The sequence below is a fragment of the Bidens hawaiensis genome, unplaced genomic scaffold (assembly GCF_021521415.1).
Source record: "Bidens hawaiensis isolate Kalapana, Puna unplaced genomic scaffold, B.hawaiensis_p1.1 tig00035477_1, whole genome shotgun sequence".
NCBI classification, from domain to species: domain Eukaryota; kingdom Viridiplantae; phylum Streptophyta; class Magnoliopsida; order Asterales; family Asteraceae; genus Bidens; species Bidens hawaiensis.
Window position 1 is genome coordinate 52,636 of NW_027505371.1, and position 19,110 is coordinate 71,745.

General features: G+C 33.0%; 2 protein-coding genes across 2 annotated transcripts; one reads left to right on the forward strand and one right to left on the reverse strand.

The window, feature by feature from the left end:
- The first annotated feature begins 386 nt into the window (after positions 1 to 386).
- Positions 387 to 1,973, forward strand: LOC143612748 (putative protein phosphatase 2C 65). Its single transcript, XM_077086658.1, has 5 exons — positions 387 to 599; positions 691 to 1,023; positions 1,216 to 1,330; positions 1,411 to 1,634; positions 1,719 to 1,973. The coding sequence occupies exons 1-5, from the start codon at positions 387 to 389 to the stop codon at positions 1,971 to 1,973; spliced, it is 1,140 nt and encodes a 379-aa protein (XP_076942773.1).
- A 1,811-nt stretch (positions 1,974 to 3,784) lies between these two features.
- On the reverse strand, positions 3,785 to 12,203 carry LOC143612750 (uncharacterized). Its single transcript, XM_077086659.1, has 5 exons — positions 12,086 to 12,203; positions 11,962 to 12,014; positions 9,447 to 9,587; positions 4,982 to 5,285; positions 3,785 to 3,848 (listed from the first exon to the last, which is right to left on the reverse strand). The coding sequence occupies exons 1-5, from the start codon at positions 12,201 to 12,203 to the stop codon at positions 3,799 to 3,801; spliced, it is 666 nt and encodes a 221-aa protein (XP_076942774.1). The 3' UTR covers positions 3,785 to 3,798.
- Between the last annotated feature and the right edge of the window lie 6,907 nt (positions 12,204 to 19,110).

Sequence of the window (19,110 nt, forward strand, 5' to 3'; positions counted from 1 at the left end):
CTTTTCCAATTAGATAATAGAAAATGTAAGGATAATGTTTTGCATACGTACCTCAACACGCTTTTCCAATTAATGGATGTATCCTTGTGATTGACAAATTTAGTGAATAATAATTAAAATATGAGGTTCCTAGACGTAGAGAAACACAAAAGAGAAACATGAAGATCCATCAAAAGAATGACCAAAGTAGGGCCATTAGCATTGCCTTCAATGACTTTGTTCTTCTGCCAAGGGTCATCATAGCAAGATCAATTTTGGCATTCATTTGGCATTTGGCTACAACCATTCCAACTTTCTTGGAACAAAAGAAAATTTTCATGTTCTATACACATTTAATTTAGGTTTCTTGATTCTTTTTATAAAGTTTCTGTTCATCAATACCGAAAATGGGTGCATGTTGTTCGTGCCAAATGGGTGTAACACATCGAGGGGGGGTCTCTTATCACCATTGTTCTAGACATAAAGATAAAAATGGCCAAGTGCTCGCCATTGGTAATCGTGGGGCTCGTGTAAGGTTACAAGGGTCTACCAAATTTGTATCCATGTTCACTCGACAAGGCCGAAAAGGGACCAATCAAGACGCTATAACCGTTTGGGAAGTAAGAAGATTTTAAGCCCTAGAATTTGTAAAGATTTTGAATATTTGATCACTAAACCTCTAAATTATTAATATTTTGATGTGCTTTTTAGGACTTTGGTGGTAATAGCGGAGTGTTCTATTGTGGTGTATTTGATGGACATGGTCCATCAGGTCACAAGGTATCACGTTATGTACGTGATACATTGCCATCAAAACTGTCGTGGTTGTTTATAGATTCACATGTTCATGGCAAAGCTTATTTGAAACACGATCATGGTTCTGATGATAAGGTGATCGATGTCAGTGATAGCAAAGATCCCGTTTTATCTTCATGGAAAACAAGGATCGCAAAATCCTTTAAAGAAATGGATCATGATCTAGAAGCAAATTCGCGTATAAATAGTTATACTAGCGGCACGACATGCGTATCCATTCTCAAACATGTATGAATCATTACAAAAGTATATGTAATTGTTTTTTGTTGCAAATTTTGTCGCTGATACCTGCTTTTAGTTTAGAAAATTTTCAAATTTATAAGGGTTCTCATTGTGAAAATGTTAAGAAAATGATATTTTTTTTTTTAACTGAGTTGTTATAAGTTTCTAATATACTGACTTAACTATTGGAGTTTGCAGGGTGACAACTTAATAATCGCAAACTTAGGAGATTCTCGAGCACTTCTTTGCACGATACACGGTGATGAACTGCATCCAATCCAGCTCACAGTCGATTTGAAACCACGCATTCAAAGTAAGATCTTCTGTTGTTTGATTGCAATGGTTACTTGCAAGAAAACATTATATATAAACACAATTATGCGTGTTAACTAGGTGAATATGAAAGAATAAAGAGATGTGGCGGGAGAGTGCGAGCAATGGGACACGAACCAAGCATATATCCGGTATGGATGCCTGATCAAGATTGTCCCGGACTTGCAATGTCACGTGCTTTTGGGGATTTCTGTTTGAAAGATTATGGACTTATATCGGTCCCGAATGTATATTATCATAAGCTTACAAACCAAGATGAATTTGTGGTCTTAGCAACTGATGGAGTAAGATTTGTTAGTCAACTTTCTGTTTTAGATATCAAATATACTTTTGAAAAAATGTTTGAAGTACGTTTTGGCTTGATTTAGGTGTGGGATGTGCTTAAAAATGATGAAGTAGTAAACATTGTTGGGTCAGTAAAAAAGAGATCAATGGCGGCAAGATTTGTAGTTGATTATGCAGTGCAAGCTTGGAGACACAAGCACCCGGGTTTGAAAACTGATGATTGCGAGGTTGTTATATTATTTTTCAAGAAACGACCGTCGCTAGCCAAGTCGGCCCCGGAAGCGGAAGCGGCTAATCTAAGTGCAGGTCCTGACTCGGATCTTGTTAATGGAAAATAATCCATTTGGACATGTATATACTATACGACATTCTTTCGAGTTTCGAGTTTGCATACATCCATTTGAAATAAAAGATAAATTTCTTAGTAAACTAAACTAGTAAAGTGCCTGCAAGATGTTACTCTAGTAAAGATTCTCATACAATAACTTTGAAAATACAAGCTAATGTATTAAAGTGTCTTTAGTATGTTACTCTAGTAAAGATTCATTCATAGTTCTCATACAACAACTTGAAAATAATATTTCATAAGATGATTTAACTACTATTATTGGCGATTAGCCTTCACTTGCTCATAGAGCAATAGCCGAAAAAGAGCACCTTCGAGAGCCAACAACGGAGTTTGTCATTTCCCAGCCTTGGCCTTCCTTATAGCATTCAACCTATCACCGATGAAAAAAGATAGTAACTAAAATGTCTGAGGTGTATGGAAACTGTTAAATGATTCTAAATAAAGATCGAGAACTGAAATCAATGCTAGATGTGGAACAGGCAATCATTTAGTACATGTAAAACGGGTCGGGCCACCCGGCCATGCACTTTTTGTCCAACTTTATATAAACCGTTCGTGATTTAAACATGTTTAAAGAAACTATAGAATTGAAATCAGCTTGTTTACAAAACAAGCCAGCTCGGGTTGGATCGTTTACAAACCAAGCCGAGCTCAGTTCGGCTCGTTTACAAACCGAGCCAGAGCCAACCTGGCTCGTCTCAAAGTATTTTATTTTTTATTTATTTTCATATATATAAATGTTTTGAGTTTTGGAGCTCTTAGTCTACTTGTCACTTCGTAAAAGCAATAACTATATAAATTTATACCCTAATTTTAATCCAGTACACAAATATAAATTGCTGCCCACTTGCCGATAATAATTTTAGATGTGTTTAATAAGCTCGTGGCTTGAAACTCGTTTGAAAAGGTTCAAAAAAACCAGCTTGAAATCGGCTCGTTTACAAGCTGAGCCAGCTCGACTCGAGTTTACAAACCAATCCGAGCACGAGCACACCTTGGCTCGACTCAGTTCAGCTCGTGAAAAGCCTAATTATCAAAACTTTCAATTAGTATTAAAGAGTAAGCTTGAGGCCACTTATAGTGTCATTAATATCATTACCACTTTTGATTCCACCAATGACGTGGATAGAATCGTTAACCACTGCTGCACCAAAAAATCCGCGAGCCTCGTTCATAGGCTCTCCAAATACCCACGACCCACGTCTCGGATCATAGATTTCAACAGTTGAAACCGTTTCCTTACCATCAAAACCTCCTAAAACATATCTGCAAATCAACAACTTTTCAGCCTTAAAGTACACTTGTTTTCTGTTTCTTGTTAAAGTATTATTATGCTTACAGTTTCTCGTTCAAAACGACCATCGATGAACATCCCCTCGCTGTACTCATGCTCTGGATTTTCTTCCAGGAATGTTCTCTTGGATCAAAACTTTCAGCCGTCCTGTGATGATAACATTTTTTTTTATTTTTTCTTTGTACTTTTTTATGAATAATAACTTAATAAGTGTAAAAGTATGATTAAATACCGTAAGTAGAATGTCCCGTCGTTGCCTCCAACAGCATAAAGTGCTCCATTAAGCTCGGCTGTAGCCAAAGCAAACCGCTGCAAAAACATAATTTTAAACAAACCAGAAACGATATAAATAATTATAAGCTCAGATGAAGGGTATTTTAGACATCTAACCTTTTCACGCATGGAGCAGGCGGGAATCCAGGCTCCAACATCAAAATCCAACACCTCTACTGATGAATAGTACTCTTCATGGTACCGATCGCGTAAACTTTATCTTTCACGGTATTCCCATTTTTCCTGTTTAGAGCGGGCATGTTGTCCATCGATCATCTGCTGGATTGTATGATTCAACTTCACAAACAAAAAAAAAAAAAAAGAAGGAAAAGAAAGAAAAAAAGAACAAAAAACAAATGTTACATAAAAATTAAATGATAACCAGCTGCAAAATAAATGTTGTTTCAAATTCATATAATAAGATGTTTTTGAGTTTTTGACATATCCTATCTATTTTTAGAATTAATATTAAAATAACCAAATATTAAAAAAAATTAATAGAGACATTATATGTAGAGCTGTAAATGAATTGAACGTTCAACAAACAGTTCGTGAACCGTTTGGCAGGAAGTACAATATGTTCGTTCGTTTAATTAATGAATGAACATGAACAACAAATCACGTTCATGTAATTAAATGAATGAACATGAACAGATGTTGAGTTCATTCAGTTGTGTTCATAAACGCCGGTAATGTGTTCGTTTATGTTCAATATGGTTTGTTTGTTTACATTTTCTAATGTTCGTTTATGTACACTTATTAAAGGTTTTTTGTAATTTATTTATATATTTTATATTTTTTAATTTATAATCCAAACAGGTTAACTTTCAATATTTTAATTTTGTATTAGTTTTATCACCTTATTTTCTATACTGTGTTTATTGTTGTATGTCTAACTATTTTCAGATAATTATGATACGATCCAATATATTAATTAAGTTAATCTATTATTCAGTTTCCTTGTTATAATCTAATTAGGTTTTCTTATTGTTTATCTTTTCTTATTTTTGTGCCTTTATTTTCCTATAAATTGTAATAATTGTTTGAGAAAAAGAATAAGAAAAAAGTTCAGAAAATTGTCTCAAGGTTCGGTTTCTTTTCTTTTCTTTTGTTCTTGGAGTCTAACCCACTTTACGTCTACGGGTCTATCGGGAAATTGAACATCTCGAATCGGCCTCTATCAAATTATGTCAAGTACTAAAACTTATATCTATTTTGGGTGATGCCTAACACTTAGAGTTTAAAATATATTGATTTGGATATTTTAAAGTAATATATGTCCGTTTGTTTGTTTATGAAATCAACGAATGACACAAACAAAAGTTCGTTTGGTCATGTGTTCGTGAGCCTTTCATTTGTCCGATAAAAGGAAGGGTAAGTCGGTAAATTTTTTTAATGCTTACAAAATCAGTTTTGATGCAAATGACTACCTGTATCGAAGCAATGACCATGGGACTCACCACCAAACATGAAAAGCTCGCCATCTAACTTTGAAACAGCTGCCTTACATCTTTCAGTATTCATGGGAGTAAGAGATTTGGTCACATTTTGTGACACGGAGTAACAGTCCAATGATGACAACCACGATCCACCATCATATCCCCCTATTAAAAGTATCGGGTCATCGGGTAAGCTGATTTCATTTAATTCTATATCATTGACTTCCACATAACTTTCTAACTCTAACGTGACACACACGCCTTTTAGATTCTTGATTTCAGCTTGCGCTTCAGCCTGAGAAGTCAAAATTTAGAAACCACTTCAATATTGAAAGTTTATCGAAAAGAGTAATGTAACTTCGTTTTCTTTCAATGATATAAAGATGGTTAAGATAACCAGACTACATCTTGCAATGTAGGTGGGTTTGCGGGTTGAATCACTGGTTAAAATGGGTAGTTTCTTAATCGGGTCCATTCGGGTTAGGTTGATCATTGACACAACCTTTTCTTTTTGGATTTTTAAACTATATGTAAAAAAATATTCATGTTTTATCATAACAGTTAAGTTGTTACAGTCTTAAGGTTTTCAAAAAGAAACACCGGTTGCCATAAAAATCCAATATGGTTGACTTTTGACAATTTTTGACTTTTGACCCATAATAGTAAATTAATAGCACACGCACACACATCTTATGGGGTGTCAATCGAGTAGTGTTGGCAGGTTGAATTCTTCATTCCTAACCCGACCCATAAACTTATTTGTGTTATGTGCGGGTCGACACACTTAAAACCGTATCGTGTTCAGGTCGACCCGTTTTATGTTCATTTACCAATGAGCAAAGCCGTCTCTAATATTCGTTATAAAAATTTGGGCCGAATGCTAAAAAATTGTTGGGCCTTAAGTAAAAAGGCTTTTTGTTGGGTTTAAACAATTAAATTTTTAAATGGCCATTACTTTGTTATAATTTGAGTTGTGCAAAAAAAAATTTATCTATATAAATATTTAAATGAGTTGAGTAATTGGATTTAAACATTAAAAATACATATTATTTTCATAAAAATATATAAAGTTTTTTAAAAACAATCGGGCCTAGCCAATAAGTAACACCTATTGACTTGGTAACAATTTAAAAATACACCTTTGTATGGTTTCTGTTATTTTAATTGTTTTGTGTATTTAACTATCATTCCCAATTAGCAAACTTGGGTTTCTATATTTAGTTCAAAATTAGAAAAAGTAAATGGGCATCCTATGATATGAAAGTTAGATCAATTAATAAGAATCGTTTTAGTGAAGAAATAAAATGCTTCCAAGGGGAAATTAATTTTATTTTTTAAAACTTAACAGTTAAACGGAAATTAAAAATCAGAATATTTATCATTAAATTTTAACATTTTTCATCTCCGAAATCAACATGTTAACTTCTTTAAAAACTCTAAAACAGGTTAATGAGTCAACGCTATTTTAAGCGGGTTGAGTTCATGTTGACCCACAACCTGTACTAGAAAAAGGGGTTGTGTCAACCGGTCCAAAACCTTTTTGTTTATTTCGTGTCGTGTTTCGAGTTCCAACGAAAACCACCATTAACTTTAAAACCACTTTTAATCATAAGTCTTATCATTCTTTTTCAATGTCATTAATCTTTGCTAGAATAAAAAAGAAAATTAAAAGAAAACACATATATGTAGCTCGAGAAAGTACATATATGTATCTCATACGGGGTATAGATGTATATAGATTACGAGCTACATATATACTTTTTATTTCCTTTTGTTTTGACAAAGATTAATAACATATAAAAACCACGAAAAATTTATAAAAAAAAAATTGTTTAAAAGTGCTTTTCACAAGTTTGCAAGTATATTAGTGGTTTTATACTTTTATTTGTTTCTTCCCTATATATACACACATGCATATATATACATGCATACTTGTATGCATATACAGGGATGGGATCAAATGAAAACTCTTTTTAAAGAAAAAACTTAAAAACTCCTAAATAATTATTTTTAAGTTTTTTTTCAAAAAAAAATATATATTGTAGTTTCTTTTTTGGTTTTTATTATTCTTATATGTAGATATTGTTCAAAAAAAAAAACTTCGTCGGTGTAGTGCATATGTGCAATAGTGTGTATTGTATATATGCAAGAGTGTTGTATTGCATAGAATACAACACTATTACACATATTTGACACACACTAATGTATATATGCAATATAAGACTAATGCACACATCAAATACACACTAGTACGTATATGTAATACAACACTAATACATATGTGCACTACATCGACTTTTATTTTTTTTTATATATTCTTTTGCATATAATACGGCAACGCTGCACATACACAATACACAAATATTAAATATATATAATTAAACACTATTAAACATAAAAATACACAGTATTGCACAGAAATGCATATGTGCATTATTGCACAGTAATGTATATGAGCACTACATCGACTTTTTTTTAACTTTTTTATTTTTTTTCTTGGTAAAGAGTAACAAAATATAAGAAGAATGGAAGAAACAAAAATTTGAAAATATTTTTTATATTTAATTAAAAATAATTCTTTAGGAGTTTTTAGGTTTTCTCTCTAAGAATGAGTTTTCTCTTGATTCTATTCCTGCATTATATATATATATAGGTAAAGTATAGAATGAAAACCCACTTGAGTTGTAAAAACCATATGTAACATTGTTTTTTTTTATTGTTACATGTAATATATGTTGTTACATTTAATACAAAACATCGAAGACATAAAAAAACTGTTTTGCTATTTTTTTACATTTTTTACTAATTTTTATATATGTTTTCACGAGAAAGAAAATGTAAATTAACTTTTACATTTTTTATTAACTTTAATTGTGGACCACAAGATTTAATCTTTAATTAAAAACATGTGGTTGAGAATAGGTTTCTAGAGTTTTCACAACTCAAGTGGATTTTTATTCTAACCTAACCCTATATATATATATATATATATATATACACATGCGATGGTTCAGGCGAGATATCATATTACTGCGAGAAATGAGAGAAATGGATATGGGTCACTAGTTTTATTTTAGTTTTTAAATGCTTAAAGATAAATGAAGAAAGTATAAATGGATCTCTCTCTTCAATTAATGTAACTAATAAATCATAATAGTTATCTATTCAATTAATATAACTAATCAAATTATTATAATTGGAAAATATTAAGAATTCATTTATTTTTATAACTAATTTTTTCTCTCTTGATTTTTATCCTACACAAGTACAATTTATTCGTACACTAAAAATTTTTTTCTATCCAAAACCAATTTCTTCTAACTCAATATATAAATATTCATCAACATGTAGTTACATTGTGATGAATAATACAAAAAACTATCTCACACATGCTTGCATTAAATGTCAATAAAAATATACAACCTACATAAAAACATATAACCTACACTTGTTATAAGAATAAGAAAACATATAGCCTACACACGAAAAACATATAACCTACACAAGTATAGGATATATGTATCTTTATGTAATTTATATATTTGTTGATGTCAAATTACATATGTAAGTTGTATGCTTTTTTGTATGTTGTATGTTTTTATTGCTCAAAACAAGTGTAGGTTATATAATTTTGTGTAGGTTGTATATTTATTTTTTATATTTAATGGACACATTTGTATGATAATTTTTTTTTATTATTATTTATCATAATAATTTTTCTAGGTATATCAATTGAAAAAATATTATATTTTGATATTTATTGTTAAAAATTACGCGTTGATATATTCTAATAAATTGATGGAAGATATATTTTTTGTAATATAAAGAAATAGTATTATATAAATAAATTGTATTTTTGTTGGAAAAAATGAAAAGTGGATAAATAAATTATAAAACTAAATTAGTGTTTTATCTTTTTAATTATTATGATTAAATTAGTTAGGTATTTAGAGGAAGATTTATTATGTTTATATTAGCTGCATTAATTGAAGAGATAGAGAGTACATTTATTGTTCCATTTACATATTTTTCATTTATTTTTAAACATTTAAAACCCAAAATAAAACTAGTGGTCCATATTAATTTATCGCAGTAATGTCATTTCTCGCATGAACTTAAACCTATATCTATATAGAAAAATGTTAAAATAAAAATACATAGTTTTGTAGGAAGAGTATAAAGGACATGAAATTTAAAGTTAGGAAACCATGTTAGCCTATTAAGGGAACTATGTAGCTTAAATCCTAAATCATAGGAAATTATTTGTTATTTTGGAAACTACTAATCTCAACCATTAGATCCTAGATCTAAGGGCTCAGATCTATTCTTACTCTTCCTAGAAAACTATCTATTTTTATTATAACCCACCCCTATCTATATATATCTATGTGTGTGTGTAATCATTTAATAATTGAAGACTTAACTTTAAAGATACGTTAACAATAGAAAACCATACCAAATCATTCTCCAAAAAAGCGATCTTCTGTTTCAAATGATCAATTGTTTCCTTTTGCGCTGCATTAGATGCCTTTAACTCTTCAATTGTGTCCTTTTGCACCGAGTTAAATGCAATAAACCGTTTGAATGTTTCTATCCGCTAATATGTACACAAAAAGGAAAAATGAAATTTATATTAATACCTATAACAGGGATTATACATAAATATGAAGGGTGGCAATAAGTTCTGGTAAGGATGAGTAAGGAGTGAAAACATGTTATTTAGTAAATGCCAAATGGGTGAGGGTTGGGTTGACCAACAATCACACTTTGTCAATTAGATAATAATAATAATAATAATAATAATAATAATAATAATAATAATAATAAGTGTGTCTTTTGCTAACTTTCACCCCCTTTAACCCATTCCTTTAACTAATATATTTAACTCGTTTGATAAAAAAAACACAACACTAATAAACTCATTCATTAGTGTGTCTAAATTGCCACCTTTACATACTACAAAAATACTAATATTTATAAGTTTATATAACCTTAGCTAGCATGACATTATTTGTGACACCCTTCTTTTCCGCATTGCTATTGTTCAAAACAAACTTGTCTTCACATTCAGCAGAAAGAGAAGCTCGGCCAAGAACTTTAGGCCCCACATAGTTTTCGTTTGATGGCAGATTCTGGGCCACTGGTTTACGATTTAGTGCGAATTCTTTAATCCTCATGCAAATAACATCCTTCTTAGTGATTGTATTGGGAGTGTTAACTTGTCTTGTACCGATAGGAAAACTTTTGGCATTCTTAAAGTGATTATTAACAACTTGACCTGAATGAAAGAAAGTTTTTTGGTTTGTTGGCTTATTTGGAGGAAATGGTGTTCGAGGACAACATAACTCAAACCAGAAATGATGTGTAGTGAAGAAACGTGGATCGACTCACTGGTAGACGATCTACTTTCCTCGGGTGTGATTATACTATTTCACCGATGGTTTCTCTTGGATCTGGGTTCTTCCACCTACAAAATGAACAGCACCGTCAACTTACCCCTCAGAAAGGGACAGAGGGGTCCTCTTTGGGGTAACCCTCCGGTGTGAGAATAAGTATTTGTGGGAGAAGATAATAATATCAGAGTAAGGAAATCTGGAGAGTATTGCTTAATAGCTGAATACTCTGTGTGATTGTGTTACTGGATGTAACTGTCTGTGATTGAATGTAATTGAATATGATTGAATATGATTGAATATGATTGAATGATCCTCTCCTTGTGGAGTTGATGCTGTATTTATAGTGCTAGGGTTTCCAATGATTGGGCTCAGACCCAATTAGGGCTTTGTTGGCCTCTTCCAGTAGCTTTGCGCCACGTGTCCTTTGGGACACCTGGTGCTTTTTCATTGGTTATAACCACGTGGTGGCACATAGGTTTTGCTGAGTTGTCCACCTTTCATTGGTGGCTGTCAACATCAGCATATTCTTATTCCTTAAAAAGATACCTTCTGGAAGGTTGTCTGACGTGCACAATCAAGGTTGCCCTAATCCTGATTTGGATAAGGGTGAGGTTGATTATGTGCATGTATGATATGCGCCTATCCTGAGGATGCGCGATGTCTTCTCTTTATTCTCACGCGCAGATGTTTCATGCGCAGATGTGATATGCACAAGCATGTGATATGCGCCGCGCGCTGATGCGCCACGCGCATATGTGATATGCGTGAGCATATGTGATGCGTGGGCATCTGTGGTGCCTGGGCATATGATGCCTGAGCATGTGTGGTGCCTGGGCATATGATGCCTGAGCATGTGATGCATGAGCATATGTGATATGCGTGAGCATATGTGATATGCGCCATGCGCATAGGTTTTGGCTTTGCGCCTTCGTAATGTCTTGATTTCAAGCCTCTTATCTATATCTTGTGGGTTGACCCGCCTTGCTCGGTGTTGAGGCGGGTACATACCTCTTCATGTAGAATAATAATTGTCAATAATTATGGGCTTAAATTGATTCTCAGTTGACGCTTTGCATTGTAGCTTTGCTCGTATTTGAACCTGTTTAAGAAATCAAGATTTTCAAAGATGTAAGTTGTCACTTAAGTACTTAACTTAAGCACCAGAGTGTGTTTGGAAAGTTATTCTATGATATTAATTAAACATAATAAGAAAACAAGATCACCAACTCTAATAAAATTGGGTCATGAAACATATTATCCAAAGCCAATTGTTTGACTAAAAAATAAAGCCATCTATTCAGCACTTAAATCTATTTATCCAAACACCAAAACTAACTACCAGATAATGAGTTCTAAATGCAAAATCCAAACAACCTAAAAGTCAATAAGTGGTCAAACTTGCATTTTTTTCAAACACAATGAAAAGTCACAAGAGACTTGTAGTGTGCCTGAGCAGGGAATGCGGTTTGATATGAACCATCACAACTCCAAGCACACGGGTCAATGTTCATTCGCCCGAGCTAACAGCTTCAAATATCCCGAGTAACGCTCTATCCGTATAGTTAAAAGAAATACAGGTAGACCGGGTTCGATATTCTTCACATACATATAGTGTGAGCTTGGTAAACCTGCCACAAGATAAATCATTTATTTAAACAAGAAAAAATAAAGTGATTATAAGTTGAATTCAAATACTAACCAAAGAGTTTCTTGCAAAGGCATTCGCTGATTGTTGCTTGTTTGCAACCAAAAATGACACCACCAAATTGATTTTTGCATAGAACTCTAGCAATTGATGGACCATGAAAATCATCCATCTTGAATCCACACGCTGATAAATAATTAGGTAATTATGGTTCAGGCATTTTAACACACACTTAATAATATGATCAGACAAAAACCATAAAATTTTCAAAACACAAAATCAAGCCCAACAACATAAATGTGTGAAACCCCAAAAAAGAACAACTAATAAGAAACACAAATACCTGATGTACTATGATGGGAAACTGTATGAAACTAGTGGGAGGAAGTTGAAGTATATATATAAAGGGAATGAGATGCTTTGAAGGTTGTACATAACACAGAGGTATCTACAATTGTTAATTTTTATACAAAAATCTAAGCTTATAATAAATAGTTGGTTCTTTACACGTGTTATATGCCCACTACTTCCAAGTATACCATTTATTTTTATAAATAACATAACTTAAACTAAATTATATTAAAATATATAGTTAAATATGGTTTTGTTTTCCTATGGTTGGAAAGTGGAGATGGGCAAAATACGGAGTCGGATAAGAAGAAGGATCATGGAAGAAGCTACTAATTGGTGTCCGTTATGTGGTGCCTCACTCGAGCCCGTGGATCATATATATATCGTGTTATGTGGTTTTCGTTAGTTGGTTATCTGTAAATAGTTGGTGTGGTATTTTGCTAGTGTTTGCATTCGAGGTTTGAGATCTTCTCAAGTTTCATCTTAATCAAGGTGTGAAGGACACGAAAGAGAAGGCGATCCAAGGGATGATCCGGCTTGTTGGAGCTTATGAAAGACATTAAAGAAGACGGTTTTAAAAAGCCAAAAGAGTTTTGGTTAACCGAATCAAGGAAGATTTAGTTTCCTGTCGTGGGGTTAGAATGGAAGAATTGATATTCCTTTTCGTTTCTATTTTCGGTTCCTTACAATATGGTGTTTGTGTGTTTCTCTAGCCTAGTCGCTTGCTAGTCTAATTTGTGGTTCTTAATAAAATTGGTTGCCAGAAAACAAAACAAAAAAAAATAATAATAAATATGGTTTTCGTTAGTGTGGTTGGACAAAAACAGTTTCAACCCAAACTTTTTTTCTTATATGTGACATGTTGGTTTCATTTTGGTTAAAGTTCACATAACTAACTCCGTTTGTTTAATCTATTAACTTAAAGGATATTATATTATTTTAATCTTAGATACAAGATATTAATACAGAGAATACATATAATTTTCACCCCACCTACTCCCTCCCTCCCTCCCTCTCTCACTTTAATGAGAATATTTTTACTTTTAACTGAAAATAAAAACTGTTAAAAAAAAAAGAAATTTGGCTTTTTTAAGGAGCTACATTTTTTTAAGTCCTAAGTTATATGGCAAAATAACGAGAACAAAGTCTCTTAAAGATCAACCAGAATTTAAATTGAAACTGTCAGATAATCATAAAAAGTTAAGAATAATATATTTTTTCATATAATAATAATAAAACCGATTTCAATTTACGCTTTTTTTAAATAGATATCAAATATTGGTATATAACATATTAGCCTTTAATAAATAAAAAAGAAAGAAAAGAAAAGAAAGCAACAAATAAAGTTTCTTTTTAACGGCTAAAACAATAAATAAAGTAATAAAAGAAATTAAGCAACGCCCACCCACCACTTCCTTCTAAACGGAAATTAAAAAAGGGTTGTTGATATTGGCGGCAACAACGTTGGGCTTCCAAATAGTAAAAAGAATTACTAGTCAGTCACATCTTCATTTGGTTCTCACTTAATTCAATGTTTTCACCATCGAATCGGGCCGGCATGTCGTGGACTGAACTCGAGTTTGCTCTTGAATAGGTCGTTTATAGGTTGAACTGGTGAACTAGAGCGGGAGGTCGGACCGGATTTCCAACTTTTTTATTTGTTTCCTTTAAAAATCTCATCACTTTAATATTTAATTAAAGTTATAAACTATATATTATTTAATTTATTTATGTCATTATGGGTAACATTGTCCTGTATCTAAAACATACCGATTTCATGCCGAAAACCAAAAGCATGAAAAACAAATATCGGTACCGATACCAATTGTATTTTGTAAGTACCGGTACTCGGTACAATATTATTCTTTTCAGTTCTTATTTGATTAAATTTATAAATTCACAACAGAACATAAAATACTTCTATGCTTAGTATGTATTAGATATATTCATGCTATTTATTATGTGATAAAGCTAAAATACAAAAGGAGATAAAAATGAAAAGTGTGAGAAGAATTTATGGCCATACAATAAACCCCTTAAAAAAAATCATAACTCAATATATAAATAAAAAAATTGAAAAATAAAAATGTTTCTCCCGTCATTCCCGATTGCCAAAAAAAAAAAGAAAAGAAAAAAGAAAGACACAATGCCGAGAAAAAAGACAATGCTGAAAATGAGCAAACAACACAATGAACAAAAAAAGATACAATAGATCGCAAAATATAACACAATTCCGAACAAAATATGACACAATGCTGAATAATATAACACAATATCAAGAAAAAAAGACACAATATCAAGAAAAAAGATACAATCAATGACGAAAATAATCACAAAACACAATGATAAACAAAAATACACAATGATCTTTTTTACTCAACAATGTGTCTTTTTTTTAGAACGAGGAAGGTGGCGGAAACATTTTTGTGTTTTTACATTTTTCGTTTTTATATTAAAATTTGAGTTTTGATTTTTTAATTAATTTTTCATTACTTTTTTTGAAGGGTTTTTTATATGACTACAAATCTTTCTTATTCTTCTTATTTTGTCTCTTTTTTAAAATAACTTGATCCTTTATTATGTTTATATGATCTTAAATTTGGTCCGACTGGTTCAACTATCTCAAACGAGGTTAACTTAAAAGGTGTATCACTATATAGAATGTTTCGCCATTGTTGTTTCTGATTTTCACTAAGGTTCTTTAAATAATCGAAAAATAAATAAATAAATACATAATGATAATATAAATTGTGTAAAGCCATTTAAAAAACTATTAAATATAAATTTATGAATAATAACAAGGAAAAAAAACATATATTAATAAACAAAATATTAATACAAGATACATAACCGATCCCTAATCCAAGTAATTGAAGTGAGCCACCAAAAAAATTATTTAAGAAAGAGTGATGTCTTGAGTTCAAGTCGTGCTTGTGACAAGAAATAGCGGTTCAGGTTGGGCAATGTGGTTTTCTCACCGTGTACTCCTGAGGTTGGTCTCCGGGTCGAGACTGATGTGCGAGCTTTCCTTCAAGGACATGTCAGCCTAGCTCCCCACGGTTCCATACTCGAATAATGGAGATGATCGAATGAGCAAGTGAACCGTAAGTGATCTAAATAATTGTTAAAAAAGTATTAGATATAACTCATACAATGAAACTTTAATATATTAAAGGAAAGGATCATGAATAAACCGAAGATATAAAAAGTGGAAACATGCTTGAATGTGATTGATAGTATGAAAAAGTAAACGTGCTTTAAGTCTGTTCTACCTCTCTGTGAAAGTGAAACTGACCTTACATAGAAAAGTCCCGGATTCTGGCCGAAACAATGAATCATGTTATTCCTCTAGCATCAAATTATTTGGGTCTCGTTGGTCATTATTATAACTATAATTATAATTGTTGTGGGTCAATTGTTTTGATCCGAGATTCCTAATTCTTCGAGATCCCAAATCTTCCCTGGATTCCTGAGTACTAACGGTTTATTTCAATTTTGGCATTGACTTATTCTTGCAGGTGAAACATGGGTGAATTAATTAATATTAAAGGCTCGTGAAATAAACTGAGGAAAATGTGTGGAAAAGGGTTATAACGGGTATGAGTAATGACCAAGTTAAATATTAATCAAGCGGTATCCTCGGAAACAGAACCGATATTTTATTAGATATTAATTAGATTATGATTGTTATAGAATTATCCAACATTGAAAACTTGGTAGCCAGCTGATAAAAACGTGTTGATAATAGCCTTAACGGCTTGGAGGATTAATAGGAAAATTAGTTGTTTTGCTTTATTATAAACAGAGGCTCTTTTGATCGATTAGAGAACATCTCACACACCCTGAACACTTTCTCTATTATTTGTAGCTTCGATCAACCCTGTTCTTGAGTTGTAACCTATTTCTTACAAAATATATCTGAGGCAGACGGATAGTTTTCCCCTCCCGAAGTTTTGCCTGAGATCCTCAGCAGGATCAAGGGTTTTTCCTCACTATATCGTGCGTCCATTGTTTACTTTACTGCATTTGTTTGTCATTTTCGTGAAGAACTCACTACCTCACTATCTAAGTTTAATCACTTAATTGCTTGTTAATTTTTGACAAAAACAATAAAAGTTTAAAATCAAAAGAAGAAGTAATTTCATTATTATATGATAACAAAAGAAAAGCATGTTTGTAAGGCCTCGATCCCGGAAACCCTACCTTGGCGTTGGATTTACTCATAAACACAATTCTAAAATCAGAGTTAATTAAAACTTTCGCGTAATAATTAAAAACTTCATGCATTACATTACAAAACATTGAATCTTGACTTAACATACGAATTATCCATTCATAGACATAACATAAAACAGTCATGACGCTTCTTCATAAATACCCGTCTCTTTAGCTCATGCTATGTGTCCCTCCTCAAGCCAGCTGCCTCAACCTATTTGCCTGCGTACATACTAAAAGTCAGCTACGCTGAATGAGTTCTAGTTAAGTAGGTACATACATTTCATTCTCATTCTTTACATTCTTACTTCCATACATTCCTACTTTTACTTACGTTCATTATTTTATACATACATAACCTTCCTACGTTTTTAAAGAGTCTTTCGCTCTATAACCTTCGCATACATTATTAGGGTATGCAACTCTTCACTCTTCGCCTATATTATTAGGGTAGGCAACCCTTTATTCTTCGCCTATATTATTAGGGTAGGCAACCCTTTACTCTTCGCCTATATTATTAGGGTAGGCAACCCTTTATTCTTCAGCTCTACATATCATACATACCATTCATACACTACACATATTGTACATACCTTTCTTTCATTAGCTATATCTGTTCTTATATACCTCTTCACACATATGTTTAACTCTTTCTACACTAATTAGGTATATTTATAAACATTCATACGGCATACACTTACCACTAAAGGTAAGTGTATTAACTAATCACATTGAGTATGCACACAGCCCCAAAACATAACACAGAAATGGGGCTAGAAACTCACCTGGAGTTGGTTTCTCTCGCCGTTAATGGTAACGCCCTTCTTTAGTTGTGTACGGCTAACTGTACAATACATTACACGTGTCAGTTATCTATTACCACTACTTCCTACATTTAAGTTTATGAACCCTCAACTAACGGGGGTTCGGGGGCAGCGCCCCTGGTAACGGGGTCTAGGGGCGGCAGCCCCTAGCAGGGTCCAAGGGGCAGCGCCCCTGGCTGGGGTTGAGCTGACCTGGAAGTAGTAAATTTTATTTTCAATAACAGTCCTTTAACAAAAAAATGCATCAGAAAATGAATTTTATAAAATTTCGCATGGAAGAATTTCGCTTCGCATGCATGGAATTTCGCTTCGCATGACTTTTTCGTTTCGCATGCCTTTTCGTTTCGCACGAAACTTTTTCGCTTCGCACGAAACTTTTTCCCTTCGCACGAAACTGTTTCGCTTCGCACGAAACTGTTTCGCTTCGCATGACTGTGCGATGCAAAATTACCTTTTTCGCTTCGCATGGTCATGCGATGTGAAATAGCCTTTTTCGCTTCGCAGGGCTTATGTGATGCGAAATTCTTTTTTTTCTTCGTTTTTACCATTTAATGGCCATTTTACTTCATGACTCTTCCTTAGGACCCGATTTGACCCTTTTTAAGGGTTTTGGGTTGTACCAACTTTGTATACTTGCGTTTTATAAGGCCCGAGCATCACATTTTTACCATATAACATTCTCGTGGGGTTATAACTTATAAAGTTCATGTTTTTCTTCCATCATGTACCCCGATCTATTCTTCTATCGGTTTGCATGTCGAATCCGACCTAAAACTTAACCTTTAAAACCAAAACTCACCTTTTGTTGGTCTCGGGTTCGGATCTGGACAGATCCGTGGAGCTTGGTGGTGTGTTTTGTTGTTTTATGGTGTTTACACCCAAGATTCTTCCTTCCTTTTGCTTGGATCCGAATCCGAATTGCTAGAGAGAAAGTGTGTGTTTTCTAGTGTGTGTGCTGTGTAAAGAAATGGTGAAAGGATGGGGAATGGCCTTATATAGGGAGCCATGGGCCCCACCATCCACCTCCATTCCAATCTTATTCAAATACAAACACGCACACAACCAAACTAACGACACACCGATAAAAATAAAACTTTCCGTTATTTATTAATTCTCAAAATACGGATGTTACAATGTTCAAAATTTATAATAGAGAAAATTACTGTTTGCGTCCCTGTGGTTTTGAGGTGGAGGCACAATGAGTCCCCAAAAGTTTTTTTGAACTGGTTGAATCCCTGTGGTTTCAAAATGAACCATTTGAGTCCCTACCGTTACTTAACTTTCAGGATAAACTTTCATTTTACTGAAACCATAGGGACTCAAATTGTTCATTTATGAAACCACGGGGACTTAAATTGTTCGTTTCTGAAACCACGGGGACTCAATCAATTCAAAAAAATTTTCGGGGACTCATTGTGTCTCCGCCCTAAAACCACAGAGACGCAAACAGTAATTTTCTCTTTATAATAAAGTATGGGGTTGCGATATACTTCACTGTGCATATCAAGCTTTCTTTTTTTAGCCAGTTGTTGAGCATTACTAGCATCATTTGAGAAAATTGGCCGAATTCACTCCTTTTTTTGATAGACGAATAATTGATGGAATTCCAAACGGAATTGGTTTTGTGAGTTTCTTTGTAGCAGAGGCTATTAAATCGGTAGGGGGTGGACGCATTTCTTCTTATTTGTT

Bases quoted from the DNA above. Each gene is read 5' to 3' on its own strand.
- LOC143612750 (XM_077086659.1), bottom strand. From the start codon at position 12,203: ATGGATGATTTTCATGGTCCATCAATTGCTAGAGTTCTATGCAAAAAT. The intron at 9,588-11,961 runs GTATTTCTTTTA...TGTACATATTAG, and splicing joins ATATCGAACCCGGTCTACCT to CGGATAGAAACATTCAAACG. The intron at 5,286-9,446 runs GTATGGTTTTCT...TTGACTTCTCAG, and splicing joins CTTTTTTGGAGAATGATTTG to GCTGAAGCGCAAGCTGAAAT.
- LOC143612748 (XM_077086658.1), top strand. From the start codon at position 387: ATGGGTGCATGTTGTTCGTGCCAAATGGGTGTAACACATCGAGGGGGG. The intron at 600-690 runs GTAAGAAGATTT...TGTGCTTTTTAG, and splicing joins ACGCTATAACCGTTTGGGAA to GACTTTGGTGGTAATAGCGG. The intron at 1,024-1,215 runs GTATGAATCATT...TGGAGTTTGCAG, and splicing joins GCGTATCCATTCTCAAACAT to GGTGACAACTTAATAATCGC.